This window comes from Nyctereutes procyonoides, unplaced genomic scaffold, assembly GCF_905146905.1.
Source record: "Nyctereutes procyonoides isolate TBG_1078 unplaced genomic scaffold, NYPRO_anot_genome, whole genome shotgun sequence".
Classification (NCBI taxonomy): Eukaryota; Metazoa; Chordata; class Mammalia; order Carnivora; family Canidae; genus Nyctereutes; species Nyctereutes procyonoides.
In genome coordinates, this window is record NW_026575130.1 from 15,181,774 (window position 1) to 15,200,909 (window position 19,136).

Below are 19,136 nucleotides of genomic sequence, written 5' to 3' on the forward strand. Positions count from 1 at the left end.
AGACATGTTTCACTAGAAGTTTTGAAGTGGAATAGTTCACATAGCAAAAATGGGATTAGATTGATAGTCAAGAGATCTGGCATTGATTTTTATTTTGCTATTTATAATACGTTTGGTATTGGCCTTGGGAATATCATTTTACAGTAGCCTGAATTTCACCTTTTTCAAAATAAAACTTGGACCAGATGTTTTCTATGCTTCCTTTATGCTCTTCAAATCTAAAATCTGATAATTTAAGATCAAAATATAGATCACACATCCAATTTGAAGGTGATGATGAAAATTTAGCAGCTCGCCCTTTTCCATTTGGACACCAACCAATGCATCAAGAAAAGCAAGAAATAGGTAAAATCCAGATTCAAATAAAGAATAATTCAACAAAACCCAAACTCACGAGTTGATAGAACTTGTGGAGGGAAAAAGTACAGAGAGAGTATTTATAGTAGTCGGTCACCAAAAATCCAGCAGATACTATTTTTAAGGTAAAATTTGTACAAGAGTTGTTTGCAATTGTTGCACAGAGAAGCAAAGGTTGGCAAAAATAAATAAATAAATAAATAAATAAATAAATAAATAATAAATAAATTTCCCTGACATGAATATGTTTGAAAAGCAGAGGAAATAGAGCCAAATGTAGAATTTCTTAGAGAAGTCCCATTAAGAAGAAGAGATCTGTACACATAATACATAGGAGAAGCAGGATGTAAGACATTTGCATTACAAAAAGATCTACCTAAATATCTCCTACCTGTTGAATTAGAAGAAAAAAGGTTAATTCTGTTTCATTACATGTAAAACAATTGCTAATCTAGATCAAATCATAAGTCCCTTTCGAAGTGAAATTTCTCAAATGCATAAGCAAGAAATATTGCTTCATATAAAGATGAATACATACAAAAATATTATGAGTAAAAAAGGAAGAAAAGAATAGAAAGCAAGTCGGATGATAAAAACTCAGAAAAATATTGCCATGGAAAGATGAAAATTGAAACCAAATATCTTGTCATTAATATTCTGCAATCTTAATATAGTAGCTATTTCACTATATATTAAGAATATAAAGAATGGATACAAGATCTCAGGAAAGAGATATTCAGATATAAGGAAAAGAAAAAATGCCATTTATGCTAAAAAAAAAAGTTGAAGGAAAAAAAACCTAATTATAACTGAAGTAAAAATTGGAATTAAAACCAAAAAACTGGAAACTGCTGAAAATATATAAGGAGCATAAAAAATAGGAATAAATAAAATAAGCTGAATGGAATAGAAATGAAGAGTCAAAATATGGAAGGAGGGGCACTGTCCTGGCTCAGTCAGTAGAGCATATGACTCTTGATCTCAAGGTCATGAGTTCAAGCTCCACAGGGTGTAGAGATTCTTAAAAAAAATATGGAAATAAATGCTTAGCTAGGGAAGCTACAAGAAAACTATTCATCATAGGCATAATTGTAATCCCAAAAGAATGAAATCTAAGTAAATGAACAAATAAATATTTGAAGATTTAGTTCAAAAAAATTTTCCAGGTATCAAAATATTGCAGTTATACATTGAAATATAGCATAACATATCTGAGAATAAAAAAAACTGGATATAATGTAACAACGTTTCTAAACTTCAAGGATGAAAGTTATTCCTTTAAATATTAATATATGTAAAAGAGGATTAATACATGTAATATTCTTTAGTAATATTTAACACAAGAGGACAATGATGCTATCCATTTAATTTGACCTAAGAATCTTATACACAGCCAAACTGTTCTTTAATATAAATGCAATAAATAAATATTTTTTCAAAATAAAAGACCTCTGGGAATATTACTCCATTGAGATCTTGAAAAAACTAGTTGTAGACTGAAATTTAGCCAAATAAAAAATAGATTGAAATATTAAAATAGTAAGTACTGATTCTATTTATTGTAGGGAAAAGAAATGATATATAACTAATGGAAGTTTAGTTTAGAGATAAAGGATAGAAGTATATCTCAAATTGGGTTCCCGAAGAAGTAGTCTCAGAGATTTGAGTGCAAGCAATTTTTTAAAGAAAAGTAATCCTAGGAAGCACCAGTAGAGAATGAGGAAGTCAAGCAGATAAGGGAAGTTGCCAGTAAAGGTGCATCATTAGTAATGGGCAACTGGGGGTTGATCCTACTAGGCTGCTTTGGGATAGAGTACAAAACAAGCATTGGAGTTTTCTCAGTCAAGGACTAGGGGAGTTAGTGTGATTATCCACCAATTTTCTCAGCATTAATTAAGAAACTACTTTGCCAACAGACCAGGAAAGTCCTTAGGCAAAGAGTAGCATGTGTTTGCTATCGGCATGTATGTATATGATAATTGCAAAACAAAAGTGGTCAGTAACAATAATGTCACTACATGGTAGAAGTGTGTGTGTGTGTGTGCATGCATGCACATACTTGCAATTATTCCTTCATTTATAGTGTCTGGAAGTCAAATAGTATGTCTTAATACTGATTTTTAAAAATATAGGTTAATCAAAACCAAAAATAATATAGTAAATTCAATTTGTTAGATTGGGAGAAGGTTGAAAAGAGAGGAAGGAACATTTTATCATTGTTAATAATACAGAGGTAATGCAAACTAAATACATAGAATATAAAGCAATGTATAAATTTATAGATATGCTAAAAATATCTTCCAGTTTCCAGAGGAAATAATGCAAATTGGCTACAGAGTGAAAGATTTTTTTAAAGCAAAGTTATATAAATAGAAGGCATAGTATAAAATAATAAGAAATTTAAACTGAAATCTCTAAAATATCAAGCAAGATAATTGGCCTAACTTACTTAAAGTAAAATGTGGGTTTGAGGTAAATCTTTTATAGACAGCATACAGATGTGTCTTGCTTAAAGATGAAAATCCACTTACCATGAAATGGAAGTGAAAACAAAGTAGGAATAATAATATTTATTTTGGACAAAATTGACTTTAAAACAAAGACTGTTACAAGAGACAAAGAAAGACACTACATAATAATATAGGGAAAAATCCAGTAAGAGGATATAACAATTGTAATATCTATGCATTCAATATGGAAGCATCTAAATACATAGAGCAACTATTTTTTTTAAGATTATATTTATTTATTAATGAGAGACACAGACTGAGAGAGAGAGAGGCAGAGACACAGGTAGAGGGAGAAGCAGGCTCCCTGCAGGGAGCCTGATGTGGGACTTGATCCTGGGACTCCAGGATCATGCCCTGGGCCTAAGGCAGGCGCTAAACCGCTGAGCCACCCAGGAATCCCCTAGAGCAATTATTAATATATACATAAAAGAGTTGACAGTAATACAATAACAGCAAGAGACTTTAAAACCCTGCTCACATCAATGGATAGATCATTCAGACAGAAAATCAACAAGAAAATAGTGGTTTTGAATGATACATTGAATCAGATGAACTTAAGAGGTATATACAGAACATGCCATCCCCAAACATTAGAATACACATTCTTTTCAAGTGCACATGGAACATTTGCCAGAACATATCACATAATAGGCCACAAAACAAGTCTCAATAAATTTAAAAAGATTGAAATAATATCATGCATCTTTTCCAACAATACTAGGATGAACTTATAAATCAATCACAAGAAAAAAATATTCGAAGAACACAAATATATAGAGGCCAAACAATATGCTAAAGCAATAAGTGTGTCAACCAAGAAATTTTAAAAATTTTAAAAATATATAGAGACAAATTAAATGAAAACACAATGGTGAATAAAAAAACCCACAATGGTGGATTAGCAAAAGCTGTTCTAAGAGGGAAGATTATAGCAATATAGACCTATTACAAGAGAAAAGAAAAATCTCAAGTAAACAACCTAACCTCACACCTAAAGAGCTAAAAAAAGAACAAAGCCCAAAGCCAGTAAAGGAAGTAAATAATAATAGAGAATATATTTTGTTTTCAAGCAAGCACCATGAAAACACTCATTAAATTCATATCTTAAACTGAGAAAAGCCTCAACAAATTGCAAAATGTAAATAATGTATTCATTATCTAGGATGCAATAAAGTTGGAATTAGTAACAAAACCGGAAAAAAAAACTTCAGCATCTAGAAGTTTTAAATTAATATAATTCTTTCTTATATGCTTTTGGTTTAGTATGAAATCCAAACGGAAATTTCAAAACATTCAGGAAGGTGAGATAGGCAAGGGGAATTGGGTACATAGCAAAAATCAGAGCCTGTGGAATTTATAGCTGAAGTGAAAACTCAGAAGAAAAATATATAGCCTTAAAAAATACACAACAAAGAATGCAAGCAGATAAAGAAAGATTTCAAGTTAATGAGTAAGAAAAAGAACAATAAAATAAACCTCAAGAAAGCAGAAGTTTGAAGTTTAAATTAAAGGAGAAATCACTGAAGAAGGAATATCACTTCTGGCTTTGTTGCAGTAACTGGGTTCAGACTATGACTTCTCCTCCAAACTCCCACCTCACCCCCACCTCCCAAGACCAATTACAAGTGTAAATCTAAATAAGTATTTTAAAAGCTGTTTTTTCAAGACATTGCAGAATAAGACAAACTGAATGTAAGGAACCAAATCCTCAAGAAGATGGAAACACAGAAGAGCAGGAAACTATATTAGACGCCACAAAACCTCTTGGGGAATTGTTGATTCTTACCATAAAATATAGGTGTAGAACAGCAGGAAGTAAGTTAAAGCTTGCAGCAGTCTCACTGGGCAATTCAAAGTTCAAGATTATCAAGACTGCTAGGATTGATGGCTAAAATTTTGGAAAAAACAAGTCACAGAAAAATGGATCCAATAGAAAGATCACAATTTTCCAAAGATACATTTGCAAATTCCTAACTTGTGAATGGACAGAGTTTTATGGCAGAAAGTGGCTGCTAAATGGCAAAAAATTAAGCAGGGATTCTTGTGGTCTTCAAGTGCTGAGGAGGCAGAAATTAGAGTTCAGGGCTTGCCAAAGAGAAAAGCCAATGGAAACACCTCAGGCTTTCCACTCACAATCCAGAAGAGCTGTCCTTTTTAACTAACTGCAAATTGCAAATAGACTAGCCTTACCTAGTCAAAGGTGGCTGATCTTACTCAGTTTGCCTACTAAAGAAATATTCTATACATGAAGATATAAACCACAGCTTCCAAAGTTTTTCTTTAGTAATTTCTGGCATTCAATGAACTCTAACAGTCTTGTCAAGAAATAGGAACAAATGTCCAAAACCAAGAGAAGAAATACACACACAAGACAATAGGAAGACACACATTGTTGATATAGCTTTTGAGCTATAGATTTAAATCTTAAGTACTCATAAATACTATGATTACAAATAGAGATGATAGAAAATTGCCTCAGAATAATGGAACCTCTATAAAATAATTTTAAAAAGTCTTAATGATAAAAAGCACTAAACTTTAAAACTTGAAAATTACCTGAAATTAATAATTAAATAGATTGATTTAAGTACAGATCAAGGTCTTGGCAAACGGGAATATAGGAAAATTGACTGAAACACAGAAAAAAAGGAAAGGGGACACAATGATAAAAAATCCTACAAGTCATTGGAGTCTAAAGAAGTGATAAAAGAGAGGAAAGATAAAGTGTAATATTTGTGGAGATAATGATGGTGGAAAATTTTCTAAAACAAATGAAAGACATCAAATCACAAATTCAACAACTTCTGTAAAGCCAATGATGAAAAACAAAGAGAAAATCACTCAGAGCTATATCATAGGAAATTGCTAGAAGCAAAACACAAATCAGCCAAACAAAAAGACACATCATTTTCAAAGGAACAACTGTATTTGAACTGCTGATTACACAACAGAAAATATTGAAGTCCAGAAATAATGAAGTATCAACTTTTAAATGATAATAGAAAATGTTTTTTTAATCTAGAATAATGTAATCTGCAAAAATATCATTCAAAATAAAGACAAAAAGGGCATCCAGGTGGCTCAGTCAGTTAAGAACCTACCTTCAGCTCAGTTCATGGTCTCAGTGTCCTGGAATTTAGCCCTGCTCACTGCTCAACAGGGAGTGAGCTATTCCCTGTTCTTCTCCATCTGCCCCAATCCTTCTCATACACTCCCCTTTTCTCTCAAATAAATAAATAAAATCTTTTTTTTTTAAAAAAAAGACAAAAACAAAAGAAAGACAAAGAAAGACATATTCAGGCAAAAGTAATAAATAAACTGGAAAAATTATTCCCAGTACACTAAAAATAAAATAAATACTAAAGGAAGTTAATTTTGGATAAGAAAAATTGTCTTAGGGGATCCCTGGGTGGCGCAGCAGTTTGGCGCCTGCCTTTGGCTCAGGGCACGATCCTGGAGACCCGGGATCGAGTCCCACGTCGGGCTCCCGGTGCATGGAGCCTGCTTCTCCCTCTGCCTATGTCTCTGTCTCTCTCTCTGTGACTATAATAAATAAATAAAAAAATAAAAAAATAAAAATTGTCTTAGATGACACCACAGTAATGCAAAAAAGTAACAAAATATGATGAGAAGTGTAATTATTTATGTAAATCTAAGTGAGTATTTATGTTAGATAGTAATTATAACATCTTTTGAAGTTCTGAATATGTACAGAAATACAACACATGATAAAAATAATACATGAATGAGGAGAAACAGTATTCAAACATTCTGAAAACCTTGTCTTGTCCATGAAATGGTAATACTAATTTAAGACAGACTGTAACAGTTTAGAGACTCATGTTCAAGTCGAGAGCAGGGCTCAGCAAGCAGGCTCTCTAAAGAACCTTGGAGTAACTGTTTTAGTCTTTGTGCATTACATAATCTTGGCCATAACTATCCAACTGCTTTTGTAATATGAAAGCTGTCATAAACAATAAATAAATGAATTTATTATTAATGAGTAAAGGAACAGACATGGCTATTAGCAAAATATTATTTACAAAAGCAAGTAGCAGATTATACTTGGGCTATGGGTCACAGTTGTTGACTTCTGGTCAAAAGCATTTACTAATAAAAAAACAAAAATTATGTAACTTAAGTATAAACCAAATAAGGAATGGAAATGGAATATTTTTATTTATTTTTATTTTTGGGTAATCTCTATACTTAATGTGGGGTTCAAACTCACAACCCGGAAATTAAGAGTTCTATGCTCTTCTGACTGTGCCAGCTAGGTACCCAGAAATGGAGTATTTTTAAAAATTAATTTAAAAAACAGGATGCAAAGAAAATAAGTAATAAGTAATAAGATTTAGATTTAATACAAATGTTTGTGCTTTAAATGTGAATGAATGTAAGTTTCATATTTCAATGAAATAAAAATGTTTAGATTGAATTTTAAAAGAATACAATTTTTGTTAATTGTAACAGGTTCACCTTATATTTGAGGACACAATAAAATTTTATAAACAGATGATAGATAGATGTATATATATCTCTCTATATTTATATATATAAACACCAGTAAAAGAAAATGGTTTAATCTATAGTATTAATATCTAACAAAGTGCCTTTAAAGAAAAAAACATTACAAGAGATGAGAGACATTTCATAATGATAATAAGGTTAATTGAGCAGAAAGATAAAGCAATCTTAAATTTGTTTGCATATAATCTTCTACCTTCAAAATATATAAAGCAAAATAGGCAGAACTCGAAGACTTAGTCATCTTTGCAGACATGAGATATTTGAGCATATGCCCTTGTTGTAGCTGGAACAAGCAAACCAAAGTTACTTAGAACATACAAGTTTTGAAAAACACAATTAATAGAAACACAATATTGATCCAATTTACAGAAATCCAGTGTAAACCATAGAGGTGACTTGCCAAATATACATGGACCATTAACCAAAATACAATATACTAGCTATGAAATGAATTTCAAAAAGTACTAATGAATATACAAAATTCAGAGAATTTTCTCTGATAACAGTGTAGAAGCTAAAAATGAAGTAAAAAATGAAGTAGACAAACCCTTCCAAATATTTTGGAAAATCAGCAACATACTTAGAAATAACACATGGGTAAAAGAAGAATCACAAAAGTAACTAGAAAATATTTAAAACTGAAAGAAAATGAAAATATGATATATCAAAAATTCTTGGATACAGCTAAAGCCTTCCTTAGAGGAAAATTTATAGCCTTAAATGTATTTATTAGAAATTAACAATGGTTGAAATTCAAGAATTCAAGCATCTATTTCAAGACATAAGAACAGCAAACTAAATTCAAAGAATATATAAATCAGGAAATAACAATGATAAGAATAGAAACCAATTAAAGCAAAAAACAAAATTGCAAAAGGAAAACTTTCCAATGGAAACCTTAGTTCTTTCAAATAGTAAAATTGACAAATTTCTAGCATAACTGATGAAGAAAAAATTAGAGAACACAAATGATCAATTTCAGGAATTAAAAAGTATATTAGAGATTCTATAAATATTTATTATCAATAAAAATATATTAATGAAAAACACTTATTTGCCAAGAAATGTAATCAGGTAGATAAAATGAACAAATTCTTTGGCAAATGTTGGCACATGATCTTAGATATGTACTCAGGTGATAGAGTTCACAATATAAGGGAAGACCACTCAAAGCTTCTGAGCAAGGAGAAAAAGTAAGAGTAAGAAATAAATATATAAATAACTTTGCAGGTGAGGGAATGAGTTGAGGGAGTTATTCTATTGTATTGTTTCTCTTTGTGAGACCGAAGGCAAGATAATGGTAAATGAAGTGAAACGGAAAAATCTTGACCTAAGTTGTAAAGGCTTAGAAAGACAATGGAAGGTCATAACCCTAGGGACAAAGTATTACGTGGCTTTCTGGAAAATATGGGAAAATATACATGCACACATACACATGCACACACATAAATGAAACCCTTAAACTGAGCATAGCATTTGTCCACAACTCCCAATTTCAATAATTGCTCTTAGAAAATAAATAGAATTATCTGCATTATTTTAATACATTTCAAAGATTTTTTTTTTTTTTTTTATGATAGTCACACCAGAGAGAGAGGGAGAGAGGCAGAGACACAGGCAGAGGGAGAAGCAGGCTCCATGCACCGGGAGCCCGACGTGGGACTCGATCCCGGGTCTCCAGGATCACGCCCTGGGCCAAAGGCAGGCGCCAAACCGCTGCGCCACCCAGGGATCCCCATTTCAAAGATTTTAATACTTATGCAAAAAAATCTAAATGCCGCAATAGATTAATACTTATTGACATAGGAAGGCATTTGGGATTGCCAAGAAAAAAGGCAAGCTAAAAAGAGTTTCAAGTTATATATGCTGTATGATATGATAAGAAATTATATATACTATATGACAAAAAGTGTGGCAGGAAAAAAAGACACACATCAAAACTACTATCAGTGCTTATGAAAGGCATTAAAGTTTTCTCTTCTTGGCTTTTCAGTATTTTCTGAATTTTCTGATTTGAGCAAACATTATTTCAGTAATTAAGGATAAATGTTATTTTAATTGAATAATTTAACTATAGGTTAGGATCTGCTCAAAGAAAGTAATGGCATAAATTTTAAACATAATGGTATTTTTCAAAGGAACACCTTTTTTTTTTCCTTATAAAACATCAGAGGGCTGACTCAGTCTCTGATCATATGGAAAAATAAATAAATACAAAAGGAAATGCATTTGTGAAAAAAAAAAAATCTGTATTTTGTTAAGTGTCATCCAGGGCTTCTGCAACATCCCAAATAATAATTTACCAACTGCTGCATTGTGACCTAAGCTAATTAATACAAAAATTGTTTTTGTATTTCACGTGAATCTGTAAGACGTCTGAATAACTGAATGAATGCCTCCATTTTGAATTTGATGCTTGGCATTGTAAAGAGTGTCAAAAGAAGACCTAACTCATTTGAAATGTCTCAATCAAAATAATGCTTCCTCTGAATTTTGTAGGGGAAAAACAAAATGTTTATTGTAACACTTTCTGAAAAGCTCTGTTCAATAAGTTTTTGAAAAGTAAACATGAATTCGAACAATATTCAACATTTCCCTACTACCAGTATTAGGACTGAAAATTTCTTCATGTTTTATTGTTGTTCTTACTGTTCTTAAAAATTCCAACCACATGGAAGCTGAATGAAACCTCTGAGACAGGCAAACCATTGCTTGGTTCAAAGATGTATCCTGAGTGCCTAGAACTGTAGCTTGTCCATAGAAGGGTTAAATAAATGTCGAATGAAGTGGTCTCAGGCATATACAGATTAGTATATAAGTTCTTCTCTCTCTTGCAGCATACTTCTCCCACTGTTTTACTTTAGTTTTCAGTTGTATGTTTGCTTTAAATCTAATTTACTTTCTCTAATGTTACTGAGAAGTTTTGATAAGAAAAGAAATTAATAGTAATACTACATGGTTGTTGTTTAAAAGAACATTCTAAGCCATTGGAGAACCTGGAAGATGATTTATGTTGACAAAATTGGGTGAAGTATTTTACATTTTAAGTGCTGGTGAACACAATTTGAATAGAATTTTTATATAATGTTAAAATATTTTTGTACATGTTCAGTGCTTGTGTAATCATACTAGCTTTTACTGGAAACCAAGAACACAAATAGGTTAGGGAAATACATTTTTAAAATGCTTCTATTCTTCCTTAATTTAATTCTTATTTATAGCTCTAAATTGACACATGGACTGGCCTCTTATCTTTAAATAAATATCTTTAACATTAAGAAAAGCTTCAGTGAAAAGTCAGTCTGATCCATGTAACTGCTGGTAACTCTCAGTATGCAGGACATGCCTACATCTGGGAGAATTGTGAATTTCATTATACTTATTTTCCTTTGCAGGGTATATGATAACATCTTAATGTATTTTCTATTGAAAACTAACTTCAATAAAATAAGAGGAATTTTCTCTCTGAATATATAATGGATGAATGACTTTTTGAAAGAGATACATAAATAATAAATCAGCTCTCAGATATTGCTGCCATGTATTATTAATTAAAAATAAAGATCAGATCTACATTGAAAAATACATCATGGTATCTAGCTGTAATATGTCTTAACAGTGGGGATTAAATTTTATGGGCAATGAAGTGGTCTTTTATCATAATATTCATGATGGCTCAAGGCCTTTGAATATTCCATTCCTCCTCAGTATTACACATACTTCTCTAAAGACTGGTCTCAAAACATCCTCTTTTCTTGGAATATTCTACTCACTCTTTCTGGTAACATTCCTGGAATAAATCTCACCCAGATTTTTCCACTACACGCTCATTAATACAGCAACCTCATTTCATTGTTTCCGGACATAGGCAGTATTTATCCTGTGATTATTGTTGCCTCTCTTACCCTGAGTCTCATAGTGTATGATGCTCCCTAGATGTCTCCAACCTAAGCAGGAATAAACTCTTATATTTGACACATCTGAAAAATTCTGGAGTATTCTAAGTAGCTCTATAAACTCTAAGGGGTTACCAAAGGAAAATAAGCACAACCAATAAAAGTCAGACTTACAAAGCACTGATTGTGATATTAACAAGTTTTAATTAGCCTCCAGATTCACATGCCATCTCTTATTCTAGATAAGCTTTAACAAGCTATTTCCAACCTCTTGGTAGGACTTCACAAGACCAAATCTATCTTGTTCACTGTTGTATCTTCAGTTGTTATTGTCTACTTCTTTTTGATGTCTCTGGGCTTAAATTCTGGAGTCTGACTTACAATTTATTGCTGCACGTTTTAATTGCCTGCAATTTCCTGTTTGATATATGGTATGCAAATTACTCTGGAAAGAAAAACCTGACAATAGTCTTATGTCTTATTTGCTTACCAAATTAATGAGAAAAAGAAATAATGTTTGGCTTCAGATCAAGATTAATACTTGAGATCACACAAAAAATTGTATTGTCAAGTTAGACTTACATGGATCAGAGATCCTTCTAGGTGTCTATACATTCACACTAGGCTCTTTTCTTATCTCCCTTTTCCCCTCATCATTAAGCATAAGCTGTATGAATAGCAGTTAACTTTATATCACAATATTAAGTTACAGGATATTGAGAAGAAGGGATATCACCCAAGGACTTTATGTCCTGTTCTGGGTGAAAAGTGGTGTTTTGATTGTTTGCAGGATAGTTGTATTATGTCAGACAGGAGTATGACTTTGTAACTCTCCTTATTTACAGATTTTATTTGTTTAAGGATATATGTATGAGTGCCAAGTTGAAAGAGGTGGGCTTTGATAGTATATGTCAACTTAGGTAGGCTATATAGCACACAGTTACTTAATCAAATACTATATAGATATTGTATTCTGTAGATGTGGTCATCTAAATCAGTTGATTTTTTTAAATTATGCTTTTTGAAAAGAGAAAGATTCTATTTTTATTTATTTGAGAGAGAGCAAGAGTGAGAGAGATCACAGAGGGAGAGGGAGAAGCAGACTCCTCCACTGAGCAGAGAACCTGACATGGGCCTTGATCCCTGGACTCTGACATGTTCTGAGTTGAAGGGAGATGCTTAACCAACTGAGCCACTCAGGCATCTCTTAGTTGACTTTAAGTAAAGGAAATTACCCTCAACAATGTGGATGGATCTCATCCAATTAGTTGGCAGTCTAAGTTTTATGGCAAAAACTGAGGTTTCCCAGAGAAAAATTCTACCTCAAAGACTGCAGCATCAACCTCTACTCAAGCGCTTTAACTGCAGTCTGCCCTACAGATTCCAAACTTGCCAGCTTCCATAATTGTCTGAGCTAAGTCCTTGCAATAAATCAATTTCCCTCTGTGTCTGTCTCTGTATACATATACATGTGTGAAATTTACTGAAAACTATCGTTAGTGGTCACAGCACGCCTTGCCATTAGAAATGAAAGCCTACTGCCTACAAGAAGATCTGGAAAAGTGTTACCCTCAAGCTGCTGTGAACTGAAGGATCACTTTGTAGCCCATTTGCTTGCATCCATAAGCAGGGCTACAGACACTCTAACAAAATGGGTTTCCTCCACCGGAAGTTTCAGAGAATCGCTCCTTGCACGAACTCATGTACTTGCTCCAATTCTCTCATCCTAGGTGCAAACTCCACTCTCTATTTCTCTTCCTCTTTGACTTATGTTGGGAAAAGGTTTTTGCTTCAATTCTCTTTAATTCCACACCCTGCAGTTACACAGTCATCTCACTATTTCTTAGAATTCAGATACAAGAAATAGGGTAGGTTCTCCTCTTTCATTAAGAAGGAGACTTCTCTTTGAAATGTTCAGAGAGTATTCCTTCCCCCAAGACAGTGTCTTCTTCCTAGTCCATTAGCAAACAACAACATCCAAAATATAACACAATAGGACAATAGATAATACTGTAACTTAATTTTTTACATTACACACATTAAATTTTATATTTTAAATTTTATATGTAAATTATATATTTCTTAATTTTGAAAATTTTGAAATAGTCAATTAAGTATGCAAGTGGAATAAAATGGAATACCTGACTAGTGGACCTAAAAACTGCCTACAATTTCCTTTTTAAAATAAGATTATAAGTTAATTACATGGTTTACATTGTATTTTAATGGTGGAGATATGTAAGCAAATTGTGGTACGGTAACAGAAGATCAATAATGAAGATCTACATATGGTGATATTAGAGCCTAGTGGAGACTCCATTTCTACATAACAGGTGATACTTTAATGAGACTCTGAAAGCTGATCAAATTGTTCTAGGCAGTGATAGTGGTAAGAACACTGAAGACAGAGGGAATGCCATGTTCAGAGGTATATGTTCAGCAGATGATTGGTCAGAATAAGATGATGTGTGTGGAACAGGACATTAAGTTTAGAATTGGATTGTGAGGAAACTCAACTGCTACAAAAATATTTAGACTTTATCCTGCAGTTAAGATGAAGTCATGGAAAGTTTAAATGCAGAGATGTGATATAATAAAATGTGTGGTTTAGAAAGGCAATATAAGGTTAAAAGACGGCAAGAACTAATAGGAAGTCATTGCAACATTGAAGATAAAAGATGGTGAACCAGTATCCACCCAGTTCCCCAAACCAGAAACCTGAGTCATCCCCAACTTCTCCCTTCCTCTCACAGAAACAGTCACCAAGTTCTGTCAAATCACTTAACCAGAATTCTTAAAATTCTAAAAACAGAATTTTTTAGAATTCATGCTTTTTTTTTTCATCCCCACTATAACATCACTGAAATACGGTGAAAGTCAGGTTCCTTTTTATCTGAGAATCCAGAGCACGTTGGCAAACTGAGATGCTGAGTAGTTTTGAATCCCTTTCCCCCCCGGGTGGATCCTGGTATTTTCTCATGCCTGAAATCTGAATCCAGGGTGACCTGAAGGCCTGAACCCATGCTTCAGGAATAGTTGGGAAGGGATTTGCAGTATGGCAAAAGATAACAATGAGAAAGGAAAGTGTTTGTGGAATCTTGGTGGAATTGATGTGTGACTTTCTAGGCAGTCATGGAGGCAGTGACAAATGGAACATGTCACAGCAGGGAGAAGGATCAGGCTGTGTCCAGCAAGATAGGACCAAATTTTGAAAATAATAGGCTCCAAGCAGGTTATTAAGGTCTAGAATCATGCAGAAGGGGAAAGTTTTGTACATCCTATTTGTTATCTAGGATATCTGAAAATGTTATCTGACTGAACCTTGAAAGAGGACTCTTAGTGACGGTATGCAAAATACAAAATTCAATTTAAAATTTTTTTTCCCCAGTGACAATTTGTTTGTTTCAGGTATAGAATTTAGGAATTCATCGCTTACATATAACACTCAGTGCTCATCAAAACAAGTGCCCTCCTTAACAACCATTACCCATCTAGCTCATCCTTTGCCCAACCTCCCCTCTAGTAATCCTGTTTCTTCTTTATACTTAAGAGCCTTTTATGGTTTGCTTCTCTCTCTCACTCTTTCCCTTCTTCTATGTTCATCTGTTTTGTTCCTTAAATTCCACATATGAGTGAAATCATATGGTATTTGTCTTTTCTGACTGACTTATTTTGCTTAGCATAATACTCTTTAGCTCCATCCATGTCATTGCAAATGACAAGATTTCCTTCTTTTTGATGGCTGAGTAGTAGTCCACTGTGTGTACATACCACATCTTCTTTGTCCATTCATCAGTCAATGGACACTTGGCTCTTTCTATAATTTGGTTATTGTTGATAATGCTGCTATAAACATTGAGGTGCATGTGCCCCTTCAATTCAGTATTTTTGTGTCCTTTGGGTAAATACATAGTAGTGCAATTCCTGGGTCATAGGGTAGTTCTATTTTTGGCTTTTTAAGGAACTTCCATACTGTTTTCCAGAGTGATTGTACCAGTTTGGGATTTACTACTGGGCTGCAAGACTGGGGCAATATTTGCAAATCAATCAACATGATACACCATATTAATAAAAGAAAAGAATCATATAACCAACAAAAAGAAATTAAATGCATCCAAGTTGGCAAGGAAAAAGTCAAATTTTCATTATTTGCAGATGACATGATATTCTATGTAGAAAACCTGAAAGAATCCCCCCCAAAATTCCTAGAGTTAGTAAATGAATTCACCAAAGTTATAGGATATAAAGTCAACATGTAGAAACCTGTTGCATTTCTATATACCAATAATGAAGTGGCAGAAAAAGAAATCAAGGAATCGATCCCATTTGCAATTGCACCAAAAAATAATAAGATACCTAGGAATAAACCTAACTAAAGAGGTAAAAGATCTGTACTCTGAAAACCATAAAACGCTTATGAAAGAAATGGAAGAGGACACAAAGAAATGAAAAGACATCCCATACTCATGGATCAGAAAAAACAAACATTGTTAAAATATCTATGCCACCCATAACAATCTACCCATTCAATGCAATCTCTATCAACACACCACAGAGCTAGAACAAACAATCCTAAAACTGTACAAAAATGGAGCCACAAAAGACCCAGATAGCCAAAGCAATCCTGAAAAAGAAAAGCAAGACTGGAGGCATCACAATTCTGGTCTTCAAGCTTATTACAAAGCTGTAGTCACCAAGACAGTATGGTCCTGGCAGAAAAACAGACACATAGATCGATGAAACAGAATAGAAAACCTAGAAATGGACCCACAATTATATGGTCAAATAATCTTCAACAAGGCAAGAAAGAATATCCAATAGAAAAAAAGTCTTTTCAACAAATGGTGTTCTGAAAATTGGACAGTCCCATGAAGAAGAATGAACCAGACCACTTTCTTACACTACATACAAAAATAAATTCAAAATGGATAAAAGACCTAAATGGGAAATAGGAAACCATCAAAATCCTAGAGAACACAGGCCGCAATCTCTTTGACGACAGCCACAGCAACTTCTTAATTAGACATCTTGCTGGAGGAAAGGGAAACAAAAGCAAAATTGAACTATTGAGACTTTATCAATATAAAAAGCTTCTGCACAGTGAAGGAAACATCAACAAAACTAAAAGGCAGCCTACGGAATGGGAGAAGATATTTGCAAATGACATATCTAATAAAGGTTAGTATCCACAATCTATAGAGAACTTATCAAACTCAACACCCAAAAAACAAAAAGTGCAGTTAAGAATGGGCAGAAGACATGAATAGACATTTTCTCAGAGAAGACATCCAGATGGCCAACAAACACATGAAAAGATGCTCGACATCACTCATCATCAAGGAAATACAAATCAAAACCATGATGAGATATCACCTCACATCTGTCAGAATGGCTAATATAAACACAGGAAACAACACATGTTGGTGAGTATGCAGAGAAAGAGGAACCCTCTTTCACTGAAAATTAAAATTTCTAATGCTCAACAAAACCTTGAATATAGGGCAGGTTGGGTGGCTTGGCGGTTTAGCGTTGCCTTCAGCCAAGGGTGTGATCCTGGAGACCAGGGATCGAGTCCCACGTCAGGCTCCCTGCATGGAGCCTGCTTCTTCTTCTGCCTGTGTTTCTCCCTCTCTGTCTCTGTCTCTTTCTCTCTCTGTGTGTGTCTCTCATGAATAAATAAATAAAATCTTTACAAAAAACATTGAATATAGAATATTTGATAAGTTCAGCTCAATTTAAGATAAAGAATTATGGCTTTTATAAATTACCTTCATTTATTCTATCACTAAATTAGTAATGTAGTTATTTTGGGACACGCAATATACTTTCTAAAAGTAAAGTTGTTGATATACTCTTTTTAGTGTGCAATACGAACTCTAAGTAATCGATAAATATAAATCACGGTAGTCCAAAGTTTTCTGGAAAAGGAACAGAAATAAGATTTCTCAGTTACTACCCAGAACAAATGGCATAGGGGAGCTAATTCCTTGTGAAGTTAGAATAATTACTTCTTGGGAAATGTAAACACTGGCCTCCAAGGGTTGTCTGTGTCACATTCCCACAGCAGGAAGTACATGAGATCTGAAAATAAACGAGCTTCAGCGAACTGCCAGTTATTCTGCATTGTATCAATATTATTATGTCTCTGACACCTACTTGGGAAATGTTCTTATGATTTAAGAACAGACAATGTAACCCCATTTAGTCTTTATTAAAGCCATCTCTTCAGCATTTGTATAACTTCTATTAAACAGCATTTCAGTATTTTAAATTATTATTTAGTGCTTTCCATGATCTTGGGTACTTAAAAAGCCACATGTCATCTCTATTTTTGAAGAATTTAAAACCAGTACATAATTTCTGTCTCTAAATTGGTCTGTGTAAGACAGAGGTATACAGTCTCAGAGTGAAGGCATGCTGCTGACTGTCCAAAGCTCTGCTAATAGGGGAAGTCAAATTAAAATAATAAACTATTAATAGTTTTCAAAAGGTATAATCATGGGTAAAAATGTCAGGTAATCTTTAATATGGGCAACATTTAAGATAATTTATTTGAGGAACATAGAAAAAAAACAAGGTCTTCAGAGAAACTTTTAAGAGCTAAACACTTTGTATATATTGTCATTTGGTCCTTCTAATGGCCTAGAATATAGACATTGCTAATGAAATTAATAGGCAGAGAAGTTCAGGTTCAAAGATGCTACCTCACTCAAGATTATTTGTATAGAAAGTGGTAAAGCTGGATCCTAGGCTCAGATATATCTAATTTCAAAGCTAATGTGGTTCTCATCACATTATTATTTCTTACTAAAGAAAAATGTCAAATTATAAATGACCTGCTCCTAGCTAATATATTTGAGAAAGGGGATTTGGTAGTCTTTGTCAATTATTTCTAACATTTTCTTAAATATCAGGTTAATTCTATATTTATTGCCATTATAACATTTACCCCATTTTGTGTTTTGTCTTTCATTTGTTACCCCCACAATATTGAGTGTTCTTTGAATGAAGAGATGTGTCTTTTATCTCTCCAACCATAAGATACTGTGCATTCATCCATTCATTCACAACATTTATAGGGAACTTACTATGTGTCAGGAATTGTAGCAGCACACACACAGTCTTTAGGAAAAAGCAAGAAATTACTTTCCTAAAAGGCAGTATACAGGAAGTACTCTGAGAATACTTCAGGAGGAATGCATCCCCAAAGTGCAATTATTCTCATTTCTATTTACTAGATTTCTAAGAGCCTCATTTCAAGAAAGGCAATGAAATGCATTTAAAACAGAAACCAGGGGGATCCCTGGGTGGCTCAGCAGTTCAGCGCCTGCCTTTGGCCCAGGGAGTGATCCTGAGTCTTGGGATTGAGTCCCACATCCGGCTTCCTGCCTGGAGCCTGCTCCTCCCTCTGCCTGTCCCTTTGCCTGTGTCTCTGCCTCTCTCTTTCTCTGTGTCTCGAATGAATGAATGAATGAATGAATGAATAAAATCTTTAAAAATAAATAAATAATAAAACAGAGACCAAAAACTGGCATCAGAAGACCTAGCACATAGTTATGATTTTTGCCACTTGTACCTTGGACACATCAATTAACACCTTCAAACCTTACTTTCTTGCCTTTTATAAGTCAGAGATGTCATTGGCAAAACAAAAATCTTACCATTCCTAAAACATAAAGAACTCTTGTACCCAACCAGGAAAACAAATGCCATCCTGAAGGGGGACAATTCAAAATCCTATCTAGCCAAATGTTTAGATTTCTTTACAACATTTACTGTTCTCAGATCCAAACTGATAATAGTGGAGTATGGAGGGAATAAACACAATGAAGTTTCCCAAGGG

General features: G+C 33.5%; 1 protein-coding gene across 1 annotated transcript in view; it reads right to left on the reverse strand.

Moving 5' to 3' along the window:
* BANK1 (B cell scaffold protein with ankyrin repeats 1) overlaps window positions 1–4,687 on the reverse strand; it is a 306,079-nt gene extending 301,392 nt beyond the window's left edge. Inside the window, exon 1 of the mRNA XM_055342479.1 lies at window positions 4,654–4,687. Coding sequence (XP_055198454.1) covers window positions 4,654–4,656 — 3 coding nt within the window. The 5' untranslated portion in view covers window positions 4,657–4,687. The remainder of the gene's footprint in view (window positions 1–4,653) is intronic.
* Between the last annotated feature and the right edge of the window lie 14,449 nt (window positions 4,688–19,136).